Source organism: Thunnus albacares, chromosome 1 (genome assembly GCF_914725855.1).
Source record: "Thunnus albacares chromosome 1, fThuAlb1.1, whole genome shotgun sequence".
Classification (NCBI taxonomy): Eukaryota; Metazoa; Chordata; class Actinopteri; order Scombriformes; family Scombridae; genus Thunnus; species Thunnus albacares.
In genome coordinates, this window is record NC_058106.1 from 17998610 (window position 1) to 18022622 (window position 24013).

General features: G+C 37.8%; 1 protein-coding gene across 1 annotated transcript in view; it reads left to right on the forward strand.

The window, feature by feature from the left end:
* Nucleotides 1–24013, forward strand: part of LOC122979583 (CUB and sushi domain-containing protein 1-like) — a 205120-nt gene that overhangs the window by 131023 nt on the left and 50084 nt on the right. Inside the window, exons 37-46 of the mRNA XM_044347148.1 lie at nucleotides 1430–1546; nucleotides 2131–2340; nucleotides 4526–4714; nucleotides 4939–5116; nucleotides 12026–12171; nucleotides 13908–13988; nucleotides 17160–17273; nucleotides 19769–19885; nucleotides 20224–20295; nucleotides 21603–21749. Of these exons, the coding sequence (XP_044203083.1) occupies nucleotides 1430–1546; nucleotides 2131–2340; nucleotides 4526–4714; nucleotides 4939–5116; nucleotides 12026–12171; nucleotides 13908–13988; nucleotides 17160–17273; nucleotides 19769–19885; nucleotides 20224–20295; nucleotides 21603–21749 (1371 nt within the window). The remainder of the gene's footprint in view (nucleotides 1–1429; nucleotides 1547–2130; nucleotides 2341–4525; nucleotides 4715–4938; nucleotides 5117–12025; nucleotides 12172–13907; nucleotides 13989–17159; nucleotides 17274–19768; nucleotides 19886–20223; nucleotides 20296–21602; nucleotides 21750–24013) is intronic.

Here is a 24013-nt window from a genome sequence, read left to right on the forward strand (position 1 = left end):
GAAAAAAATGTACTGCAGGTGTCAACACACATTGAACTTTTACGCTTGTACAACAAAGTGACAGACAGCCTTCTAGTCAATAAGGGATGTACAGGTTTATTGTTGCATGAGGACAGGATCTTTGGAAAGCCACTGTTTGATGTATTATCCTGACTTATTTTGCATTTTGAGGACAGTTTTAAAAATCAATTAATCAGTTAATCTAAGTCACTGATTGCATGTCAGATTGTGGAAATCTTTACATTCTGCTAAATTGGATATGGTTTTAGACATTTTAGATTCAAGTCAGTAAAGCATAATCTCTTTGAGACTTTGAGACTAAGTCTAACCCTGTCAGTTGCTGAAACAGTCCACTGATGTAATACAGATGACGCTGCATTCACTCACAGTAACATAGTATACGAATATTAATACTTCATCATATTAGAGAATGGAAATGATGAATAGTGTGATAAAAAAAAGTGTCTTAACAAAAACTTAATTGCTATTTTTAATTTTATCAGCTTGAAATCAGATTTGTAGAAGTAAGCACCTTCTTGACTGATATCAGGTCAGTGATCCATAAGATCAATATGCCTGCTGGGTACAAACAGAATTTTGTACCTTGTACTGAGAGCCAAGGTTTCCCAACTTCTGCAGCCTTGATTACATTGATGTTTGTGTTTAGGCCTGAATAATTCAGCCCTTGGTGAAAACTTGTAGCAGGTTAGGAAAGCCAATTCCATTTAAACTCAAACTTGACATGTCAGGACTAAATAAACTCAGCCTTGCTACAGCCCCATTCAGTACAGTACATGTAGGTGTCAGATCCAGCATTTCCTGTTTCAGTCAGACATACTTGCATCAACCAAATTATGGCAAAATTATCAACAGAAGGGGGCATCATAGTAGGGTGCCATGAAGTTTAAAAAAATCTTCTTAAACCACTGGTTTTATAAGATTTAATGAAATTCAGCACCCATGCTCCTATAAAGTATCGATTTGACTTTTACAAAATTACATTCGGTCTCCTAACAGTTAATTTCATATACTTCAGATAACATCAAAAAGTGATTTTAAAGACAATGTTTCCCTTTTTGTAAGTTTTTTTTTCTCCTCATGACATTTGAATGATCCTGATACACAATAAATAATACAATTGTCAGACATTGATTTTTATATTAGCAATCACACATCCATAACCATAAATTTCAGTCCCTTTTGTTCTCAATATACTTAACCATGTTTGTTATATGATATTAAAAGATGTACTTAAATATCTATTAAAAGGTGATCAAACTCCTTCTTGTTGCTGCTTGCAGCTGTGTTTTGTGCCATTTTTGGCTTCTTCGGTGTAAACTTCCTAAAGAGGCCAAGGTAATGATCTCTGTTGTACATTGCTCATGTGTTGCCTGTTTTAACAATGTGTTTGCTGTGCCTGTGTTGTCAGCTCGTTGCGGCGGGGTGTTGTCTGAGATGAGTGGTGTCATCCTTAGTCCAGGTTTCCCTGGCAACTACCCCGGCAACCTGGACTGCACCTGGCAAATCACCCTGCCAACTGGATATGGTAAGTATTATGGGATGCGGGAGAATTCCTAAAAAGAATGTGTCACTTTCATTCCGTCTGTTGGCGTACTTGGGAAACACAGACCCTCCTTTTTAGTACAAAATCTGCAGCAGTAACACATGGTTTATTGAAAGCTTCACCACATGTTTAATTGGAGGCTAACACATGGTGTGTGCTGTTTAATGGCTACAGTAACTGATGTTTTGAATTTGATACTGTTTGTATCTGTGTGCATGGTATACATGCTCGTGTGTGTGAGGGCCCTTTTAATCATTTTCTCAGACAACAAAAATGTAGTTGTAATAATAATTATTTAAACTTATTGCACTTAGTCTTCATGCATATTAGTCTCTAAATACATAAATATTGTATTGTACATACTGAGAGTAAAACAATGTAAACTATTTCTGTATAATTCTCAGATGCAATAAAATAAAAGTCAAGGCCAGTAATATGTCATGAAATGAAAAATATGTTGGCAGTTCCTCTTGAGTATAAAAACTCATACACTCATACTGTAATTGTCATATATTGTTATTATGTATTGTATGTAGTCTATTTTTTATTATGTGTTTGTATTCTAGGAGCCCACATTCAGTTCCAAAACTTTTCTTCTGAAGACAACCATGACTTCCTGGAGGTCAGGGCAGGACCACAGCACAGCTCTGCTCTTATTGGACAGTTTACTGGCTCGCAGATCCCACCCCCTCTGCTAAGTACTACCCACCTGACGATTATTCACTTCTACAGTGACCACTCGGAGAACAGGCCGGGGTTCAAGCTAACCTATCAGGGTGAGTTCACCTGTGATTTTGATTGATCGTGATTTGTTTTTAGGTCAATATCAGACACAAAAGTCCACAAACTAAGAAGGATTACTGTGGGCACTCTTATTTTAGTTGAAAGTGGCCCCTCAAGAGAAAACAGACCTGTATTCAAATTGAGCCAACTCTGTAGTTTCTCTGGACTTGGGGCAGGGATCACAAGATGGTCGCTGGAATGATTTAGGAAAAAAAAAAAGGTCTCCTCAAATGTTCTGAATAAATTAACATCCAAACCTAGTGGCCAAATTACAAAGCCTTCCCAACACCAAGAAATGAAGGGTGGGATGAAAAAAACATATTGCTATGAGGTTTTGAGCTTTGATCCATAGATGAGTCATGCTAAAGACTTAAAAAACCTCATGGCTTTCCTCTCATCATTAAAAGAGATGGATTGTTAGTAAGCCCCTGTGAGAGACTGGCATCTTGTCCAGCAGGCTTTACTTATAGCCCTAAGTGCTTCACATCAAAGACACAAGAGATGCACTGTGGGCCTATATGCCAGCATAACTATAACAAGACTTACTAACTTACACATAAGCTAACCCACATTCACATGCACGTAATCATTTTTCCCTTTTCTCACAATTTGCAGTGGCCAAGTCCCCTCACACTGCAGTCCTTGTCATTGCTAACTCCCATTGTTGGCGTGGGGAGGATGTGGACGTGTGTCCCCTGAGATAAATGTAGTCACACCAGATGCTTTTCACCTGAGAGGGAAGATTGTCACCAGGAGGGTGCAAAACAAAGAGAGGTTTAATTAATTAATTAATCCCCACTTGTGCAGATTGTGTTTGATGAACACAACTGGCAGTGGTCCAGCCTGGGTCTGTGCTTCTACCTCTGCACCACCTGAGCAACAAAAACGGAAGTTCTCTAGTAGCATGGACATTTTAGCGTTCTATTGGCTAGAATAGTCGGGTGCACATCCGCTTCAGTGAGATAGGTCCTGGATAAAAAAAAAAACAGTGTGATTACAATACACACTCACATTTCACCATGTTGCTAATAAAATCAACTGATTCTAGTTTTAGGGCTCAGCTCTGACTTTGTAGTGCATGTACTGCACTTTTCGAGACAGAGATGGTAAATGTTGCTCCTGGAATCTTTAGTTTCACAGCCGCAAGTACTCCCAACAGCACTGGGCCTGCATTTTCTACATTCTCTCTAGTCCCTCTTTCAGCCCCTTGGTTTTATATATCCTCGTATATTTCTTCCCCTTGATGTTGCTCTCACATGGGACCTCTACATCTGTCACCACTTGCATGTTCACTCTTGATTTCCACAATGACCAGTTTGTTTTATCAACATTTTTTTATGCTTAGATCTAACAGTCCCACCGGATCTTGGTTCTGTCATTCTCAAGTATCCTTTGTGGCATCTCCCATCTTGCCGTGGGATGGTTGAGCCCATAATCAGCAGCAGCACAGGTGTTCCTTTACACATCTTGCACCTTAGTTATGTTGTATGCTGTGCCCTCCAAAGTCTTAGATTCTGCTACCATCGACTAGGCTGTCTCTTAGACCTCCTCACAGGCCTTTGTCCAATATAGTGCTGTTTGTACTAACCCTGTCTTGGGTGCTTGCTCTTGTGCTGTGAGGTGCTGTCCTTCACCCTAGCCCTTTCTAGCTGCTGGTTTCCCAAAGTCAATCACCTCTGTTATCTGTCAATGGCACATGTGATGGAGGGACTTGGTTTGCCATGACACTTATACAGAGTGAGATGTGCCCTAAATAGACTTGTGAAGCTGACATATCCTTAAGCAAGTGCTGACATGCCATGCATATATGTTCCAGATAACTGTGTGGGATGAGATTGATCATCAGATCTACTAATGTTGTTGCACTTACTATTGGTAGCCTCTGCAGGACATAGATTAATTCCTCAGCTATAGATGGGAAAGTGGTTTGAATACAATGAATCACAATTTTCAATTGGTAGTCACATTTTGGGTAGGAAGACATTAAAGGCTACTGCATAACGCTACGCAGTGGAAAAAAATACATATTTATCTCTCAACTGTTTGTTTACCAATCTAGTTAACCAAAGCTTATTATATTTTATATGTCTCTCAAAGCTGTTAAAATTAGGCAAATCTGAAATTAAACTGGAGTATTTCTACAATGTCAGTTATTTCTTTTCATCTCTCTCTCTTTAGCCTATCAACTTCAAAACTGCCAGGATCCCTTTCCTTTCCCCAATGGTGACATCATCAACAGTGACTACAGTGCTGGCCAATCAGTAACTTTTCAGTGCTACCCTGGTTATGTTTTGATTGGACACCCAGTTCTGACATGCCTCCACGGGACCAACCGGAAGTGGAACCACCCATTTCCACGCTGTGAGGGTGAGAACAACTAATGATGTCGATATTTTAAACATTTTCTAATATCTGAGGCACCCTGATAACCGAGGGGATGGCTGGGGACAATGTCATTTCCCTTCTCTGTCTCCCCCTTTTCTGTTATTTCTCAACTGTAAACTATATAACCTTATCTTTGTAGGACTTGCATGTTAGAAAAAAGTGACAGATTCGCAAATAGATAATTTCATAACTTTCTGCATCAACAGCTCCTTGCGGCTATAATGTCACGGCTGACAACGGGACGATCTATTCACCTCAGTACCCCAATGAATACCCCAACTCCCAAGACTGTAGCTGGCTCATCTCTGTTCCCCATGGACATGGAGTTTATATCAACTTTACCTTATTGCAGACAGAGCCTGTCACTGATTACATCGCTGTCTGGTAAGTCTGCACACTCACACTTGAATGTACATGCGCATGCACACACACACACACACACACACAAACACTGTACACACAAATGCATAAGCTTCTTTTCAATGTTGCCCTTGATCCTGGGACTGATTGCATCACTGATGGGTAAGTCTTGCATGTACTTGAACCCTGTCTCCTCTCTGCACACTAATAAGAAGATAGTGATGTTGTATCAACTTTTACCTCTGTTTTTTATCAATGTCTTTCTGTCCCTCTCACTCACATACACACTTTCACACATGCCATATATTATATTGGTTACAATCTTATCCCTGGTATTGATTGTATTTTTATTCATTACATCCTTTACTCAATACAAACACTGTCTTGCTTATACAAAGGCATATCAATATGTGTCAGTTGTTTGTGACTTTATCATACACACAGACACATATGGATCTGGTTGATACACAGGCATCACAACTCCATAGACTCCTAATATATACACACATATACAGTCTGTGCTATGCATACACTGACTCTCCTGCAGTAATAATGGGATTCAGTGTGGAGGTAAGATTGTAATACAGGGAGTGTGAGAGTAATGCATTTACAATGGGACCACTGACCAATTCAATCTATCTCAGTACCATGGCCATGGCAGACCCGGAGAGGGCTCGGGAACTCTGGCAGTAATGATGAGATTCAGTGGGGAGTGGGAAATGTAATGAAAGAAGTGGTGGAGCTGGGTTCACAAATCCAATGGGACCTGGCTGGTTCTGACCAGTTTGGGTCAGCCCAGAGAAATTTTGTACTTAATAGTTGCAGTTTGTACCAGGTTTGCTTTTGAACGTAATATTATAAAGTAGATTTATTAGTAAAAAAAGAAAAAATCAAGTGTGATTTTGGTTTTGTCATCATTTAGTGTAGGTTTGGTTTAGGAAAGAAATATTTGGTGTTTGGGTGAGGTCAGGTTTTAGTTTTCAGGCTCAAGAGTTAAGCTCTAAGGAGCGAGCAGTTGAAATGCAGTCAGTGGGAAAGTAAAACATTCATAGTTGGTGACTACTCGCTTTCAATCTCGCCAGTTACCAGAGTTGTGGATGTAGCTATGGAGAGGTGCAATATCGATTTATTTTGCAGTAGCAAATTGATTTTGGTCATTCATGTGTTTTTGGCACACTCCATGGGGAACAAAATTATAAAATCACATACATAGATTGTAGGGTAGCAAAAGAAATCTGTAATGTGAGATTAGAGCACACATTATGGACTGTTGCACCGCTCAATCCTCCAACTCAAACACATGAATATATTTGGAAGTGACTTGGGGCTGACACTGAAGAGAGGAGTGCTTTTCTCTGACCCAGTGGGGTACTATCTACCTTCCAGGGCCTTAGACAGATTTAGAGTGGGTGATCCAAAGGTCTAGTGCTACTGCATTACAGACATGTATATGGAAGAGCACTGATATCCACATCAGTACTCAGAAGGGCAAATTCACAAAGAATGGATTGCAGCCGCTGATAGCACCATGAATTGCACATCATTTGCAATCGCTATCTGCCCTGTCTCAAGGTCTGATTCACAAAACATATTGTTCTAATGATATGATGGCACAAATGCGCCCATAAAGTTTTGCAGCTTTCCAGTGTTTCAGGCTTTTCTCCACATTTCAGCACAGATTGGTCCATAATGAAAACTGCAGAGAGCACAAAATTGTGTGTCTTTAATTAGCAGAGGTGTGCATACACAGAGCTCTCCACAATTACAAACCAACTTTCATGTATTTTGCTTCTTTTACTTCTCTAGTATTTCACATCTATAACATAATCTACTGAAATGTCAAATGTCAAAATACAGCTATTAATGTGACTCAGACAGGTCTAAAATGTGCTAGATTAATGTCTGAATCTTACAATAATGTCGTTCAGGTGTCACTGAATGTATCCAAGATTTCGCAGAAACTTCAGTACTGATGTTCTGTTTGTTGCCCACAGCTGGCTGTGTGTCACAGCTGGCTGCAGCATCACACAGCAGCTGAAACGATAAGTGCGTCTCCAAACTGAGAAAGAGGCTGTGCGCATTTATGCACATGGCACAGCAGCGGTAACTTCATTAACACCGATCAGTCAGGATCTGATGGTAATTAATGTTCTATGTTCTGCTACACATCTACACGGGTCAGCTGTTACACACAGATTCCAGGTTTATATGGTGGGATTATTTGTAATAAATTAGTTCTTATGCATGAATCCTGAGCTCCATCAGTGCTGTCAGGACATTTTTATTTTTAATTAGCTGAAAGTCCGAGATAAGCCTACCACCCCTTCCCACTTGATCCCCCCCAATGTCTGACTGAAGATTTCGCCCTTGATATCATTCAATATCAATTCAATATCATTGAGTACCTCATAAGTTTGAAGATTTGATGAGAGTGAGTGAGTGAGTGGGTGGGTCGGTGAGTGAGTGAGTGAGTGGGTGGGTGGGTCGGTGAGTGAGTGAGTGGGTGGGTGTGTTTCAGTTACCACCGACTCCCTAATAAGACGCTAATAATTTCACTCTAACTGTATGTGGCTATTAGCGCTGGTCCTTGCGAATTGGACCATTTTTGCAATGAGGCTCATTTGCATTTACCTTGCAAGACACCTGGATTCGCAAGTTCAGGACATCACGAGATCACACGAGAATCCATCTTGTCAGGCTTCAAGTTAGGCGTTTATGTCTGAACCACCAGTGGTTTGAACCAATCAGCATTGCGAATCCAGCTGCCTTGCAAGGTAAGACAGTGATAGGTGGTGATGGACAGATGGTCCATCCAATCACCTGCCAAGTATTTTTGAAAGTGCCTGCCCTTTTCCAAATGACTTCTCAGATGGTTCTGTTTAACAAACCATCTGGCGCGTCACGTTACATTTGCATAGAAAGGGACCAATTTTGCGCCAAATGTATGTAACTAATTTATATACATGCAAATAGCAAAAGAGCACCAAGATGCTATTTGCTTGACAGCACAATTTGGGGTGCATTTCACCTTTTGCGGGTGCTTTGTGAATTACATGGTTGTCTCATTTGTGCAGGTTTAGCGGCTGCAAAGGTTGCGCAAACATTTTGCGTTTGCCCCAGAGAGTTTTAAAAATTTTAATAATAATTAAAGATATAGTCCTTAGATTCGATTATTTGATTTATCTAATGTGTATAAAATGATAAGTAATATATATATATATATATATATATATATATATATATATATATATATATATATATATATATATATATATATATATATATACCCTATACCCTTATACCCTTGTTGTGTGAGGCAGTGTTGTCTTTGGCTCCTTTTGACTTTCCTTGACTGAACTAAGTGTTGTCTCATGTGGAAGGCTGGAGCAATGTGAGAGGTGCGATGGGTTAACAATGAATTAATGGCAGCATGATGTCAGCAGGCCCTCTGGAACTTTTTTTAATGATAGAGTTTGTATTTGAAATCCTTTTAATTATGTGCATCAGTGGCGAACTGTTAATAAAACAGGATAACTGACATTATCTAATTGAACTCATAAGAGCATAAGATTGGGGCCACTGCTTTTGTCCTGAAATGGGCATTTGACTGTTTGGATTTTTTGATGCAATTGTATAGACGCTGGCAGGAGACACAATATGCCCTGTATGAGCTGCTAGGTTAATAAGAAATTGATTGGGAGCATAATTTTAAGAGTTTCCCTAAATGAGTCATATTGGGTTTGAATAAGCTGACCACACTATGCCAATTATTGATGAAAATTAAATCCACAATGGAAAGCTATTGGCCAAAGACTTAACTTATCATGCAGTTACTATACATATAAAAGGTGCATTTTGTATACTATACTGTAAATACGGAGCAATGAAAGTAAGATGAACAATGACTTCTAGCATAATGTGTTCATAGAGCAATGCTTTAGTTCAGGTTAAGACTTGAATCCATGCAATGCCATCAGTAAGAGCGGACTCTTACAATCACAGTCATGTTCAAACAAAACAATGAAGTAGTTTTTATGATCTGAGAGGGCCACACTCTTACCATTCATGCTAGTGCTGCTGTTAGCGGTTATGTTGACTTCACAAGCCTCCTTCTGTTCTGGTTTCATGTCTTTTGCTTTGTACATTACTATGTTCTGTATATTCCATATCTCACAGATGTGTGTCTGCTGGTTTCTGCCCTGTATGCCCCTGAGGTTTACGTGACGGCAGCTACATCCAGATGTCAGGGAGTGTAGCCAAACTGTGTCTTTGGTCTGCCACTAGTTGTGTTTGGCTTGTTGCCTATTATCACTGAACCATTGCTTTTACTGGCCGATGGATCTAACACCAGAGCATGTAGTTTATGGTGTTGTACATACACTAATCATAGAGTCAAGATGATCTGACAAAATCAACTACAGTATTTCTTATAAAAAATTTTTTTTAACAATGTCGACCATATTTTTGTGTACTATTGGTGCTTTCATATAATGTGGTGCTTAGCGAGAAAAAAAGAAGCTCAGACAGTTACAGAGCTCAACAATTGTGCTGCCTTTTAAAATAGGAAGAGATAGCATTTAAGATACATCACAATATTTCAATATGATTTAATTTTTTTAAATATTCTATTTAATAGTAATATTCTCATATCATTATATTGCTGTCATATCAATGTAATGTCTAAAGAAGTTTTTGTAGTGGATCCACTGTTCTTTGAATCTAGTGTTGTGGCACTGCTTTCAGTGCAAGGGAAAGAAAAAGAACTACATTACATTAACTCTGTTAATGTATTCCTCTCAATCCCACATTATTCTCAACTGCACTCTGCTTGTGTCAATCACTCATAGTAGGCAGACAAAGTAGAAGCTTTTTTAAATCTTCATTTCCAGATGAAAGGCTTGTGTAAAACATGTGGGAGAGTATCCCATTCTCTCTTCCTGGTGATATTGTTTCAGCTGGTGTTGAGATTCACATCAGCAGCTTTTTTGTTCACAAGCTAACATCATATGGCCTGAAGGTACTGCCTTCATGAAATAGCTTTCACAGGAGTGTATTCTTACTTGATGGAGGGAAAGGTCAGTAACCAACTCAAGCTAAGCCCAGGTTTTCTAAGTGCTGTTGTAGTATTTCTTCACTGTTCAGAAATATGTATGAATTATAAATACTGCCCCCCAAATGCATGTTTTAATACATCAAATTGTATGTTTTGGGGGTTTTTTTGGTGGGGGGTGGGTGGGGGGTAGAGGGGTGTATTGGTGTTGAGTCTGTGTATTTTTCAGGCAGTAAAAATAGAGCCACATAATTCCCAAAATGCAGTTTTGATTTAAATGACCCAAATAGCACATTCTGATTCACTAAATGAGCTCCAACACCTTCAGAAGACCTTGAATTATTGAGGAGCCAAGAGATCCCAGGCACTCTTCATGAATTAAAATTTTAAAACCCTTGTTTAATCCAATGGCATGTTCATTAAAAACCTAAAACTGGGCATTTAGGAACTTTAGAAAATGTAACCTTTCAACAACATTCAATATTTAATGAGTGAAGTTAAGCCTTTAATCCAAGGGCTTTGTTCAATGAACTTGTTTGAAATGGGTGAAAAAAGCAAAGAAAGGGGAAAAAAAACTAAACTAAAATATTTTTGCTACCCCTTCAATGAACAAGCATGTAGACTTACCATATATAGATGGATATCTGTTTCATTTTATTAACAAGAGCTGCTTTTAGTGTCTGTAATCAAATGCAGTCAGTGACAGCAAACCCACAACTACCAATTCATAAGAAGTTCATATTGATCCTAACCTCTGACCTCCCTTTAGAGCTGAGGCAGACACATGTAAAAACACCAGTCAGTAGTTTGTTTATTCAGTGTGTCATTGATAATCAAATACAAAGAAGAAAGGAGGGGAGCCATCACCATCTCTTTCTGTTTTCTTTGTATTTTTACTGACCCATTTGGAAAGTCTTTTTTCACTCTTTTCTGTGGATTTCTTTGATAATCAAGTCACACCTGAAAGTTTTCTTTTACTATGATGGATTTTTATTATGTTGAATCTACAGAGGCAGTATTCGAGATAATTGTAGAATTGTAATAAAATATATTTTAAGGTGATGTTTTGTAGGCAGATCAATCGGAAAAATCCATATTTTTCTACAAGGATTAGAGGGGATAATAAAAACAGTTTCAGACAAACGAATTGAGGTTGACCTGGGCAGATACGTTGCAGGGTGGTTTCACAGTTATCCCTACATTACCTATAGTTGAGTGAAAGCGTAAATCAATATAATATCATTTCGTTCTCATGAACTATCTGTTACATGTGTTTGTTTCATTTAATAGACAACTGGCTATATTTCCAGTTTTTTAGGAATAGCTGTACTTTGCTATGTTACTTGCCATTTATTCATTTGCTACGACATGTTAGCTCATATTACATACTGGTTAATGTTTTTCTTACATCCTAAGTGCAACATTAAAATCATTATTCAAGACAGTAGCTAAGCTAGTCTTGTCAGTGTTAAAATATGTACCTTGTTAAGAAAATAAACAAATTGCCAGTTTTTTTGACTTAATAGTAAACTATGGAGTCAAATCGAATAGATGGTGACACATAAAAAAAAATTAAAAAAATTATTCAAGCTGTGTAAGAGGGGATAATATTACCACAGTATCATACATTTTATAATGCCATGTAATGCCATGTGGACCGAAAATATCCCTCCTTGTGAATGTGAGGGCTTTGCTTTAGATGTAAAGTAAAGCAGACGAACATTTCACTGTATAACAGAATGCCTCATATCTTTCTGCCACTTTAATGATTTCTTTCTCTCTCCAACTTTGTATTTTGATTTTGTAGATGTATCCAGCTCCCACTTTAGGCATCCTCTGTTGTCTTTGATGCATGTGTTTACTCCCACTTTGTCTTTATTTAGGGATGGTCCAGATGCGTCCAGTCCTCAGCTGGGAGTTTTCAGTGGCAACACAGCGTTAGAGTCAGCCTACAGTACCAGCCCAAATGTCCTGATCCGCTTTCACTCTGACTTTTCAACTGGAGGATTCTTCATACTCAACTTCCATGGTACAGATACACATTGACATATATGTTTACATTACCTGCAGTACTATATTTGCATTCTCATATGTATGTATTGGCATTGAGATGCAGTTACAGATTTCCTCAAATCAAAGTACATCTTCTTTTAGGCATTGATATAGTCTTGTATGAATTCAGGTAGTACTTTTCAGTACCCACTACTAGTGTCCCCTTTGTTTGGGCATGACCACTGATGTCCATAACCAGTGAATAACTATAACAAGACAAGGTCAGAGGCCTGTCTATGGAGAGAGTATGGAGATATTTTATAATGTAGCCACTTTTCTTCTTTCACTCTTTTTCCTTGCTTTCCCCATTATTGCACTACTATTCACTATTCTTATGAGTAAGTCCATATCTCTGAATAGGTCCGACTCATGGTGTTTCAGTGATGTTTCTAAACAAGAAACATTTTCTTAAGAATCACTGGTAGTGTGTGTACTCTGAGGTGTGGGTTTTGTTACTGAGGCTGTAAGTTCACAAAGAATACAATGTACACCCTGTGCTCAGGTTGTGTATTGTGCTCTTTCCAACCTCAAATAACTGTCTGTGCCTGTGTTTAATTAAAACTAAGGGATATTATTGAAATGTAACCTGATTATCTCTGTTTCTTAAGGTCAAAATATGTTTTTGTTTATGGACCAGTGAATCACTATTTGAAAAGAGGGCAGATCATCCACACTTTAAAACACCTGTTTCTCATTTTGTTTCACTTAGCTTCTGTAGGACACCAGATGTCTTTCTCAATGTGACAGTAGAAAAAATGAAAAAAAAAAAAATCATAACACTCTTGTTATTGTTTTCTTATGTTTATTATTTAAGTGACTGAGAAACACTTCTTGGAGTTGTTGAAAAACACTCCTCTGACGTTCTTGCTCTAGTGCAGAGTTTGACTCTGTTGCTTGAAAATGAATTGAGTTTGTGTTCCTCTGAACCCATAAGGCTACCCTGACTGCACCACATGTGACATTTTTGCCCCATTTTCTCTTCAGTTTGTTCTGAACTTTTTTTTTTTTTTTGATTTCCAGGGGAATACACACTATCTGATCTTCTACATTTTCAATCCTCCAGGGTGTGAATATGTTTGTTAAACCAGCGTGTGAATCATCCTGCCCAGGGACCAGATACATACTACATTCATAATGTACTATTCATACTAGATAATAATAACATGCAAATATAAGTGCAAGGTCACATTTGAATTTGTGAAAGACATGAACAAGTTCAGGTTCGGGGAACAACCTTACAGTACAATAAGTGGCAGAGAGGAACAAGAAGACACACAAAGAAACCTTAATTCAAAATCATTCCCCCTACAACACTATGATACAAGCATGGCTAATAATAAATATGAATAATAAAGATAATAAAGATGACAAAGCACACCCACTGTCCCATACTCTACATGGATGCTCATTCTAACAAGCCAATTATGCTGCTTGTTGGTTGTAATAAATACCTGTGCAGCGAAATAATGAAGAGAAGTGAAGCAACATCTTTGTTCTCTGGTTTGCATTTTTTGGTTCACACACATTGATTTAACTATAAAGGAAAAAAGAAAAAGTACAAATGTAATTTGTGTGATTTGTTGTAATATTACACTAACAAAAGTCTCCCTTCTTATTACAAATATGCAAATACCTGAATGCTGTAGACTTCATTGTATTGTTTACAATTGAAATCTAGGGCACCTTATTAAGATTTTTTGCACTTCTCTCCAGCGTACCGTCTGAAGAAATGCCCTCCTCCCCCAGTTGTGGAGAATGCCGAAATAATCTATGAGGACGAAGACTTCCAAATAGGTAATAATCCTGATTAATAATAACACATTCATACAGAGAAACATTAGATGATTTGCAAAAAAAAAAATCAACATAACAGAATATCTACAAGAAAGTTGCTACATCTGAACTCGCTTGAAAAATGGGACTAATTTAGCAAAAAACAACTTTAAGTTAAGTTAAAATTAAGAAGCATTTTTAGCTTCACCTTATTTGTTGCACCTTCAGACCAAAACGACTCATCTGATCAAGCTTGCAAGAGGTCATTATTCTGCTGATTGTAAATGACTCCACTAATAGGCTACATTACCTTACAAATGCACAATCTAAATATAGCATGCTTATGTAAGTCTGTCATTGTAAATCTTATTGTGCTTTATTAGTGAAGCTGAACCACTTGTTCTTAGTATAATCCACTGAGTGTGCATGTAATGCTTGAGAATATGTTGCATTGTTAAAATGTTAGTTAAGAAATATGCAGTATAAATTATTTTTAAGTTCTCCTAACCTCACATCTTTTTTTTTACATTTAACAAGTGAATACTTCTTGAGGTCTCTAAAAATACTTAAAATAAAATAAAAAACAAATGAATGCAAAATTTGGGGAAATAAGCTGTTTACTGTCAAATGAGAGGATCAGTATTATCTGCATTTCTTTAACCCAGGACATAGAGTAAACAGATTTGGGACATGTTTAACGTTTAGCTTAGCATAAACAGGGGCAAACAGATGCCTCCAACAAAGGAGAAAATATAAGCCCTCGAACAACCTCGCTGTTTGCTGTACTATCACTGCGCCTTCTGTAGCTATTTTTGTCAATAAATAGAGCTATTGCTAACACTAGCTTCTAATTAAACCACAATGTCTTGTTTTCTATTTCTATGCATATGTGACTTGTGCAAAGACAGGCTAAACACATCTCGGACCAGTCTCCTTTTACTTTATGTACTATGATGAAATGTAACACAAGCTTTCAAAAAACATCCATTCTGGGAGAAATAATTGCTTGTCAAGATCCTCATTTTACCTAAGCATTTGCTCAAAGTCTCTGATGGTGTGTTCACACCAAACGTGAAGCAAATTTTCACCTTGCGTTACTTGTGCGAGTTTGACTGCAGGATCATTTGTGTTTATTCGCCCCAAACAGCCAACAAGCAATGGCAGGCACCGACTAGTCCCCACCTGGACAGTTGGAGCCAGCATGGTGATTTTGCTGACGCTCAGCCTGCCTGCCATCATGACGGCTTAGTCCTCCTGCTAAGAACAGTCATACCGACACTTATCTGTAAACACTGAGAGATACATTATCAACTCTTCTTTGCTCGTTTTGCTGTGATAAACTGCATTAACCCGTCACACAAAACTCCCCCAAAAAATCTGTTGATTTACTGCACTTCCCAGAGGACGACTACAGACCTTAAAGCACTATGAACCCCAAATAAATTTAGATTTTGCTGTGATTAAATTGCATAAATGGATCAAAAGGATGCAGAAATAACTACATCATGATGCTGATTTCTAAAAAGTCTGAATTCATGCTTTGTCAGGTCTGTCTGCTAGACGACAATCAAACAACTTTTAAAATGCTTGTTTTCTGAATGGAGTTCAGATTTATCAGAGTTATGCTTTGCAAACATTGTAGCTGCTCTGTGGACACTCAAAATAATGTCATTTAAAAGCATAAATACAGCAATGACATTATTGTTTATACACATAGATATCTACATACTGTGTAATTTTAAAGTCATATAAACTCAGCGGCATTTAAGATGTTTACAATTGATGACAGCAGCTGAGGGGGGGTGTGACTCCGGTGTAAATTAGGTTGAGAAGCAAAAGTGAAGATAAAAACATTTTTTAATCCCAAAGGTTTAAAAAATACACTCGTCCCGATGGTAAACTGACCTGAATTAGAGCAAAATCTGGTGTGACTGGTGTGGTGGTCCGGTGTGTGTTTATTCCTCCAGAAATCATCAGCAGCAGCACCAACGTGCTCCCTGGCTCTCTCCTCCAGAGCTGGCCAGCTCTCAACAGCTGTCTGTCGGCAAGCCACAAGCTCAGTCCCCTGGTCCAGACCCACGATATGCACAAATTTTTCACTCAAGTTGAATATTTTCAACTTGCGTGAATACACAAATGAGGCAAATTTCGTGTATTCATGTATATTTGCCTCTTTGCATTGACTTTGTATGTATTCTCGCCACATGAAAAGTTTGCTTTGCATTTGGTGTGAACAAACAATTAGGCTTTTAGATCAACGGGAGCTGTAATTTTGAAAAAAGCAGTCATTTCATAAAACCCCAGCAAGATCAATTTACCCCGCCAGTGTTATGCAGAGCATAGTCTCTTCTGGCAAAGTTTAAGTAATAGTAAAGTGATGTTCATTTCCCTGCAGAAAACCAGCATTTTAAAATGTCAACTTGTAAATTCAGAAAAGTCAGTTGATTTTTACTGATTCATTTTAAACTAATTAAACTTACAAAATACAACAGTAATCTAAAACTACTCCAGAGTGTTGATTCATTGGGGTGATGTCAAATTATTGCCACCTCCACTACACCGCAGCAGCACCACGTCTGCACCTCTTCACAGTATCAGGGTGAAGTCGTTCCATGTGACAGAGTATGAACAAAAGCAAGTGAGTTTGGGTTAATCACACATACAAATCTCAGAAGCCCTCAGAACATCGAAGTGCAGGTACTGTGGATTTTACATTCACAAAACCTAACAGTATGGAGTACCTCAGAGACAGCACTAGCTTTGTTATCAGTCAGTCTAATAGCCAATTATACAAAATTTGAACAAGCTCAAGGTTGAATGTTCTTGTTTGTTCTGTTCAACAGTTTTAAACTTACAGAGGCCCCATGATGATAATGTCCATATTGCACGCCTCCTAGGCATGGTTTGAAGCATGCATTGCATATCACTGACAGGTGGTATATCACCAGTCAGTGAGATTTAATGCATGCTTCAAAACTTTGCCTTTTTAAAATGGCAAGCCTGTCAAACTTTGCCTCTCCAAATGGAGCAACATATCTAGCTTGTTAACTGTTTTGGAGCGCTCTAATTACAAAATAATTATTCGGCCAGGGGTTTTTGTATAATGATCAAGGCTGAACTGTGCAGAAATGCTTCTGACAGTTAATGTACGGTGATGATTTAATAGAGGTTTAATTATTTTCCATGTGTTAGGTGATATTGTGAAGTATCGCTGTTTACCTGGATACACACTGGTCGGAAAGGCAGAGCTTATGTGTAAACTCAACTCCCATTTGCTCTTTGAAACCCCGCCACCAACATGTCAAGGTAAGGCAACTCAATGTATTTGCGTTTCTATGTGAAAATAAGAAAGAAGACCTTGTGTTCAGGAAATGTCTATGTGATGCTTTAACAAAATAGTATGAATCTGAAGTTAACCTCAGGTATCTTGTTTAAATATTTTCCCTTAACAAATCTGAATACATTTATTCTCACAACTCCTGCTGTGTAGACACACAGATGAAGATCTAGCAGCAGCAGCTAGTGCTACATTTGTATGTCCACACAGGATGCATTCAGGCACAGTGTTGAGTGTAGGTCACCTGCATTTTGGCAGCGCTCAGAGCTCAACACACAGTCACTGTGGTTATATACGTATATGTGTATACGTATATACGTAAAACATAAGTAAAGTAAGGACTTGAAGCGTAAAGATATGCTTCAGGTTGCAGTTACATGCAAGTGAAATGCGATCCGTTATGTGGCCTGTGTAGACAGCTGTATTGATGAAAAATAGAAGTGTATCTGTTACATCAGACACGTGTGAGACGGTTCACTGGAAAACGTGGCTGAATCGCTTTCTTTGTAGCTTCCTTTGATGTAAGTTGTTTGGTTTTAAATAACACATTAGATGTATCCGTTCCTAAAGCATGACTTATTTTCTAACTTAATAATAATAATACTAATACTAATATTGATTCTACCCTGCTATTACTACTACTACTACTACTACAAGTGAGAACCAAATATTTGAAGAATCAAATGAAAATCTAGTTACATCCATAAAAAAAGTTTTGTGCAAAGAGTGCAACACTTAGCTATTTTATATATTTACTTTTGCACAGCTCAGCTGTATTAATGCTGTGTGATCATTTCTCTTTCCACCAACACATAAAATCTAGCTGCATACAACCAGCTCAGCATATTTCTCAGGGGGTTGTCATATGTCATTTTGATAAATGTAGCTAATCACTAGCTGGAGTACATTTAGGTAGATAATACACTTAGAAATCATCTTAAAACAATTTAAAACATTTAAAAACTATGAAATGTTGTATTTAAAAGTTTAAAATGTTAAAGCCTCTTGTTTTATGACAATTTAAACAGTAGAGAGTATACAGTTATTTTACCCTGCTGGCTTATAAACAGTATATCAGTATAGTTGTGTGTTGAAGTTAGATAAAAACTTCTGGTAAACATATTTAACTTTGTCATTTCCTCTAATCAATCTAATCTAATTCGACAGTTATAGAATATTTTTTTAATAGTACATAGTAGTATTTAGTATTTATGAGACTCATGATTTTTGATTTTAAAACTAAAGAGGCCTCAGCAAAGAAGGCTTTTCAGTTAGCAGTATTAATACATTGACTTTGCGCTGGTAGCAGCTCTACGTTTTTACAAATCATGGATACATTAAATCTCCATGTTTCAATGTTGATTGCATTTTAAGCTTTTCGTGCGTCATTTAATTCCGCATTAAATGGCCATTATCAGTTGAATAATGATGTTTTATGATGTGACAATGCTGTGGTCAAGGTCTGGTTAGGTTTAGGCAAAAAAAACACTTGGATAGGGTAAGGGAAAGATCATGGTTTGGGTTAAAATACCCGGTTTTGTTGCCACAAAAACAGCTGCAAATGTCCCAACGTCTCCCTAAAAATACCCGGTTTTGTCAGTTGAAACGAGAAGCAAGCATTGGTCTCGAGTCAACAACCACACAACCCGCCTCCTCCTAATATGTCATCTGAACTATGTCACTTTCCCTTTGATACGTATTGTAGAAATGTTGATATGATACATATTCGACATATTGAAACTCAGAGATTCAATGTGTCCGTGGTTTGCAGAAACCCGCAATGCCAACGTTTTATTCAGGCAACCGGGCTGAGACAACAGAATACTCATTTGAATGGCTATTATGAGAAGATTCTTTTTCTCCAGTGTTGAAGAGATGCTCAACCTTCACCATCATGTGGAATGAACACAGTGTCCTTTCCATTATAAATGGATAAAAAGAAGCCAGCACTCTCATAAGAAGACATGCAACCCCCAAAGTGCCCCCCTTCAGACAACTTAGAGCTCAGCTCCTTTTGTATGAAATCCTGTTACCTAAACAGTCATCACACGGAAAGATTGAGAGAGGCTTCCAGTGTCCTGCTGGTGCTCAAGGCTAAAAAATGGACAAATTTTAAAGGCAGTAAACATGAGTATGTGGCCTTCAGATTCCAGACACTCTGTTTGAGCATCATGACACATGCTAAAACGTTTGCCAATAAAAGTAAGTTGTAAATTATCAGATAAGTATGAAAGTTTTTTTTGTATGTTTTGTGTTGTTTTTTTTTTGGCGTGTGGGTCGGTGAGAGGATACTGATAAGGGAAGTGGGCAGGCAAACAAGAACAGAGCAATGAATGTATGGAAGGGTGGACTGAGGAAAAGACACAAAGAGAGTTGCTTGAAGCTACAAGTTTACAAAATCAAACTGGCAAGAGTTTTCAGAGAGTTGATCAATCTGACCGGCTTTTAAATGTTACCCCTCCAGCCCAGTGCCCAGCCAATGAGGAGCGGTCTTCGTCATCAGGAGTGATATTAAGTCCCGGTTTCCCTAGCAACTACCCCAACAGTCAGACATGCTCGTGGCTGCTGCGTATGGTTCCAGGTACAGTGTGTGTCAGGGGCGTGCGTGTGAATACAGTGAATACAGTGTGTGTGCCAATGTGCTAGACAATTTGCATGCACCATATACTATAGGTACCTTGAATATGTGTGTGTCTATGTATGGGAGTGCAGGTATATGTAAAATACGGTATGTGTCAAAGTGAGGCTTGATGATAAGAATGGGTTTGCATTTGCTGTACGTATGTATATCTGCTCTTTGTGCATGAAGGCATATAAAGGCAAGTGCATATGTCCCATTTGTGTGCGTTTGTATTCACTTTATATTGCGTATTGCAGCTTTTTGAATGTGGTTGTAAATGATTCTCTCTTGTTTTGCAGGTTACATCATCAACATCTACGTAGAGATGTTCCACAGCGAGAAACAGTTTGATGAATTGGAGATTTTTGATGGTACACAAAGCTCTCCCTCTCTATTTCTTTTACACCTATACACACACACAACATCGCACGCACTTATACAATACTCTCATGCAGCTTTAATTCTTGTTTGTTTATGAAAAGTAGCACAACAGTTAATAAGATGCGCAACACTTAATTCTCATTTGTGGTGTGGGGAATTTTCCACCCAGGAGTTCCTAGTAGGTTGCATAACAGTAAATTTGAAAGCGTGCAGAACAGATCGGGTGTGTGTGTGTGTGTGTGTGTGCGTGTGTGGAATTTCTTCCTTATTTACTTGTTGTTATACATTTTTTATTTTAAGAACTTTATCTAAGTTTATAAAACTACATTGAGTAATTCTGACAAGTTACAACTAATAACGTTTTTTGCAAGGATCACAATATCATTGCTTAAAAGGCCTGTTGACAATAAGCATAGCTTAGTATATAAAACAGCAAACATTTCCAACAAAACAAAAATTAGACCTGACAGGTTTTTGAAATATGTGATTTGTATTGGAATCCACAAGCAGGGATGAGCATATATCCAACTGATTTGTGTATTTTGAATAGCTCTGTCCGTTTGTGTTTATCTTGCCTGGTCCTAAACAGATTCCAGCTGCCTTTGATGTTGCCGACAGCAATGGCATCATTTTTGAGTGGGAGGCTGTGACTAGAATTGTCTCTGATTTGTCATAGCATTGTTGAAAGGAACAAAATGTCAATAAGTGTCAACATTACAGCTGATTCAGCTCGTGTACTAAATAGTTATGTACAGAAGACTATTTGGAGAGATGGTACATTGCTACATGTAACAATATTTTCAAAATTCATGGATGACTATTTTGTCTTTCTAAACGAAGCCAAACTCATCTAGGGTTGCATCCACTGCATGGTTTGAAGGACAGACTTCAGTACAAGTGGAGAGTTGTGGTCTATAAACTTGAGATGTTGCTCCAATCAGAATACAATGCACAACATGTAATTTTGGGGTACTTAGCAACTTAATAGCGCTGTCACCCTCGTGTGTTGCATGTCTCACAAACAATAAAACACAAACCTTCTGACTGGAGCATATTGTTCAGCTTCATCTCGGGTTAAGATAATATTCATTTGGAAGATTGTATGAAAAATGGAATTTGTAAATTTACTGACTCACATAAAAAAATAATTGTCAATTTGTTTCCCTTGTCATGGCCTACCTTTTCACACAGAAAAGATCACTTCATAAAATGACATACTGTTTATGCATGCAGAAAAAATAAATACAGTGCACTGTGCGCACAATAGCTCTTATGTCTCTTTCATTTGTTTCCCTAGGATCCTCAGGACAGAGCCCTTTGCTTGTTGCTCTAAGTGGAAACCATTCATCTCAGCTGAACTTCACATCTAAAACAAACCAACTATATCTAAGATGGTCCACTGACCATGCAACCAACAAGAGAGGATTCAAAATACGATACTCAGGTACATACAATACATGTCTGTTATTTTCTCACATTCTGTCTGTCTACAATCAGCCAATGATCCCCTAGTGTTACAATTATTTGAAATCCTTGGGCTGCAACTAACAATTATTTTCATTACTGATTGATCTGACAGTTATTTTCCTGATTAATTGTTTTGTTTATAAAATGTCAGAAAAATAGTAAAAAATGCCTGTTATAATTTTATGATGATGGTTTCCTGATTTCAAATTCTTGTTTTGTCTGCTGAACAGTCCAAAATCCAAAGATATTCAGTTTACTATCATATATGACAAAGGAAAATCCTCACAAATCCTCCCATTTGAGAAGCTGCAACCAGCAAATGCTTGGCAATTTTTGCTTTTATAATAGCTGCAAATAGTTGCTGATTAATTTTCTGTTGAATGACTTATCAATTAATTGTCTAATTGCTGCAGAATACTCAAAATAAATGTTAATGTGCATTACTTGCATGTAAGGATGGAAGCCTAAAATGTGACTTTTGGAGGCAAACAAGGGTCTTGCTGTCATCTCTGCCTTATCTCTGCTTTCATAGACATCATTTATGCCACCCTGTCATGTTGAAAAATCTTATACTAATGTTGGCTGAATTGATTTGTCTCTGCCAGCATGACTAACCAATGCCTTTCACCTCATGAAAATAAATTGATACATCAGGAGTGTTTGGTACCTAAGCCATGATCATTTAGAAAACACTTCTAATTGGAAACGTTCTTTTTAATGCATTAGGCTAATTAGGAGAAAGAGAATTAGTAAGTCCAATTTGTTAATTTGACAATTTGCTTCAGATTGAGTGTTTTATCTCGGCAGGTTCTTGCCAACACTGTGGTATTCTTACCATTAGCTTTGTTAGATTTGAGCTGTGAGGTTTTTCAACTGCCCTTTAATCATGGGTTTTAACTGAAATTGTTGAAGATAACCACCCATCTCAGTCGTAAAAAATGCAATTTACAGTGACACTGATCCTTTTTGGGCTTGAGAAGACTGAGGTCACAAGGTCAGTCTCCTGGCCCTCCGTACTATATATATTTTTTTGATGTATTTTAGTTTGTGGGTTATATCAGCACAATCGTCTGAAGTAATAGCATTGACTTTTCCCAATGGTGTTGTATCACCCTGACAACAGCAGCTATACAGAGAACAGAAATTTATAGTCAGGATTTTCACTTTTACTATAATGTATGGTGTGTTTTATCCTGAAACACACCATACATTTAGTACAGTATATATTCTATACATATATTTATCATATCTTATCATATCTATCACATGAATTTAGCTTATTAGCTATGACTCTCACTACTTTAAGTGCTGTTTTTTAGGGTTAAGTCTTGATTTTAGGGTTAAGGTTAGACTTTGGTTAAGATTAAGATTAGGAATATGAGTTGTGCTCACAAATATAGTACAAATTTGTGTCTGTGGGTGTGCATCTGTGTCACCCACAGCTTTGGCTGTAATGATCACTGCTACATTTTTCTCATCATTCTTTACATTCTCCATGCTTGGTTTAGCTGTGAAATGACCTCGGTGCCATTGCTCTTAACTGTATCACATTTATTTATCCACTGACCTTTCCAGTGGCAGCAATAGCCTAGTCACATGTATATTGTAATCCAATCCTCTGTCTCTCTGTCTCTCTTTTTCTTAGCATTGTAGATTTTTGCTGTTTGTGAGTCTGTGGGGTTGGGGATTTGGGTGCAGTGAGGGTTTGGTCAGGCTATAAATGGGTATGGGAGTTAGCATGTTTTTAGTCGTTATCAGCTGTGGCAATAGCATCACTAATATTATACAATAGTATCAGAAATAGCTTTGTTCTCACATCTGGCAGAAAATATGCTATTATGTTTCCACATAAAGTTGTACTGTATGTATCTCAGGGAGACGTTGCTGGTAGCTGTCACAGATAGTTGAACAAAGAAGACTGAAAGCAGTATAGTATCAGTATAATTATAAAGATAGACATGCATGACTAGTATGCATTTTATAGTGGAATATATCAAGACGGTGGAAATTAGTTGGTTGTGACTGACTGGCAGGTGTCGATTAAAATTGTTAATAACTTGTACTGCTCTAGTACACTATGTTAATGGTTAAAATCCAAAATTATCTCATTTCATACTGTCTTGTGTTGTGTTTTTTGGAGAGGTAATCATGGTAATCAAGCACAGTAATGCACTGCAAGATGTCCTTGTGTACTGTAGGCTGGACAGCTGCAGCTACTCTGCATTTAACATTAACTGCATG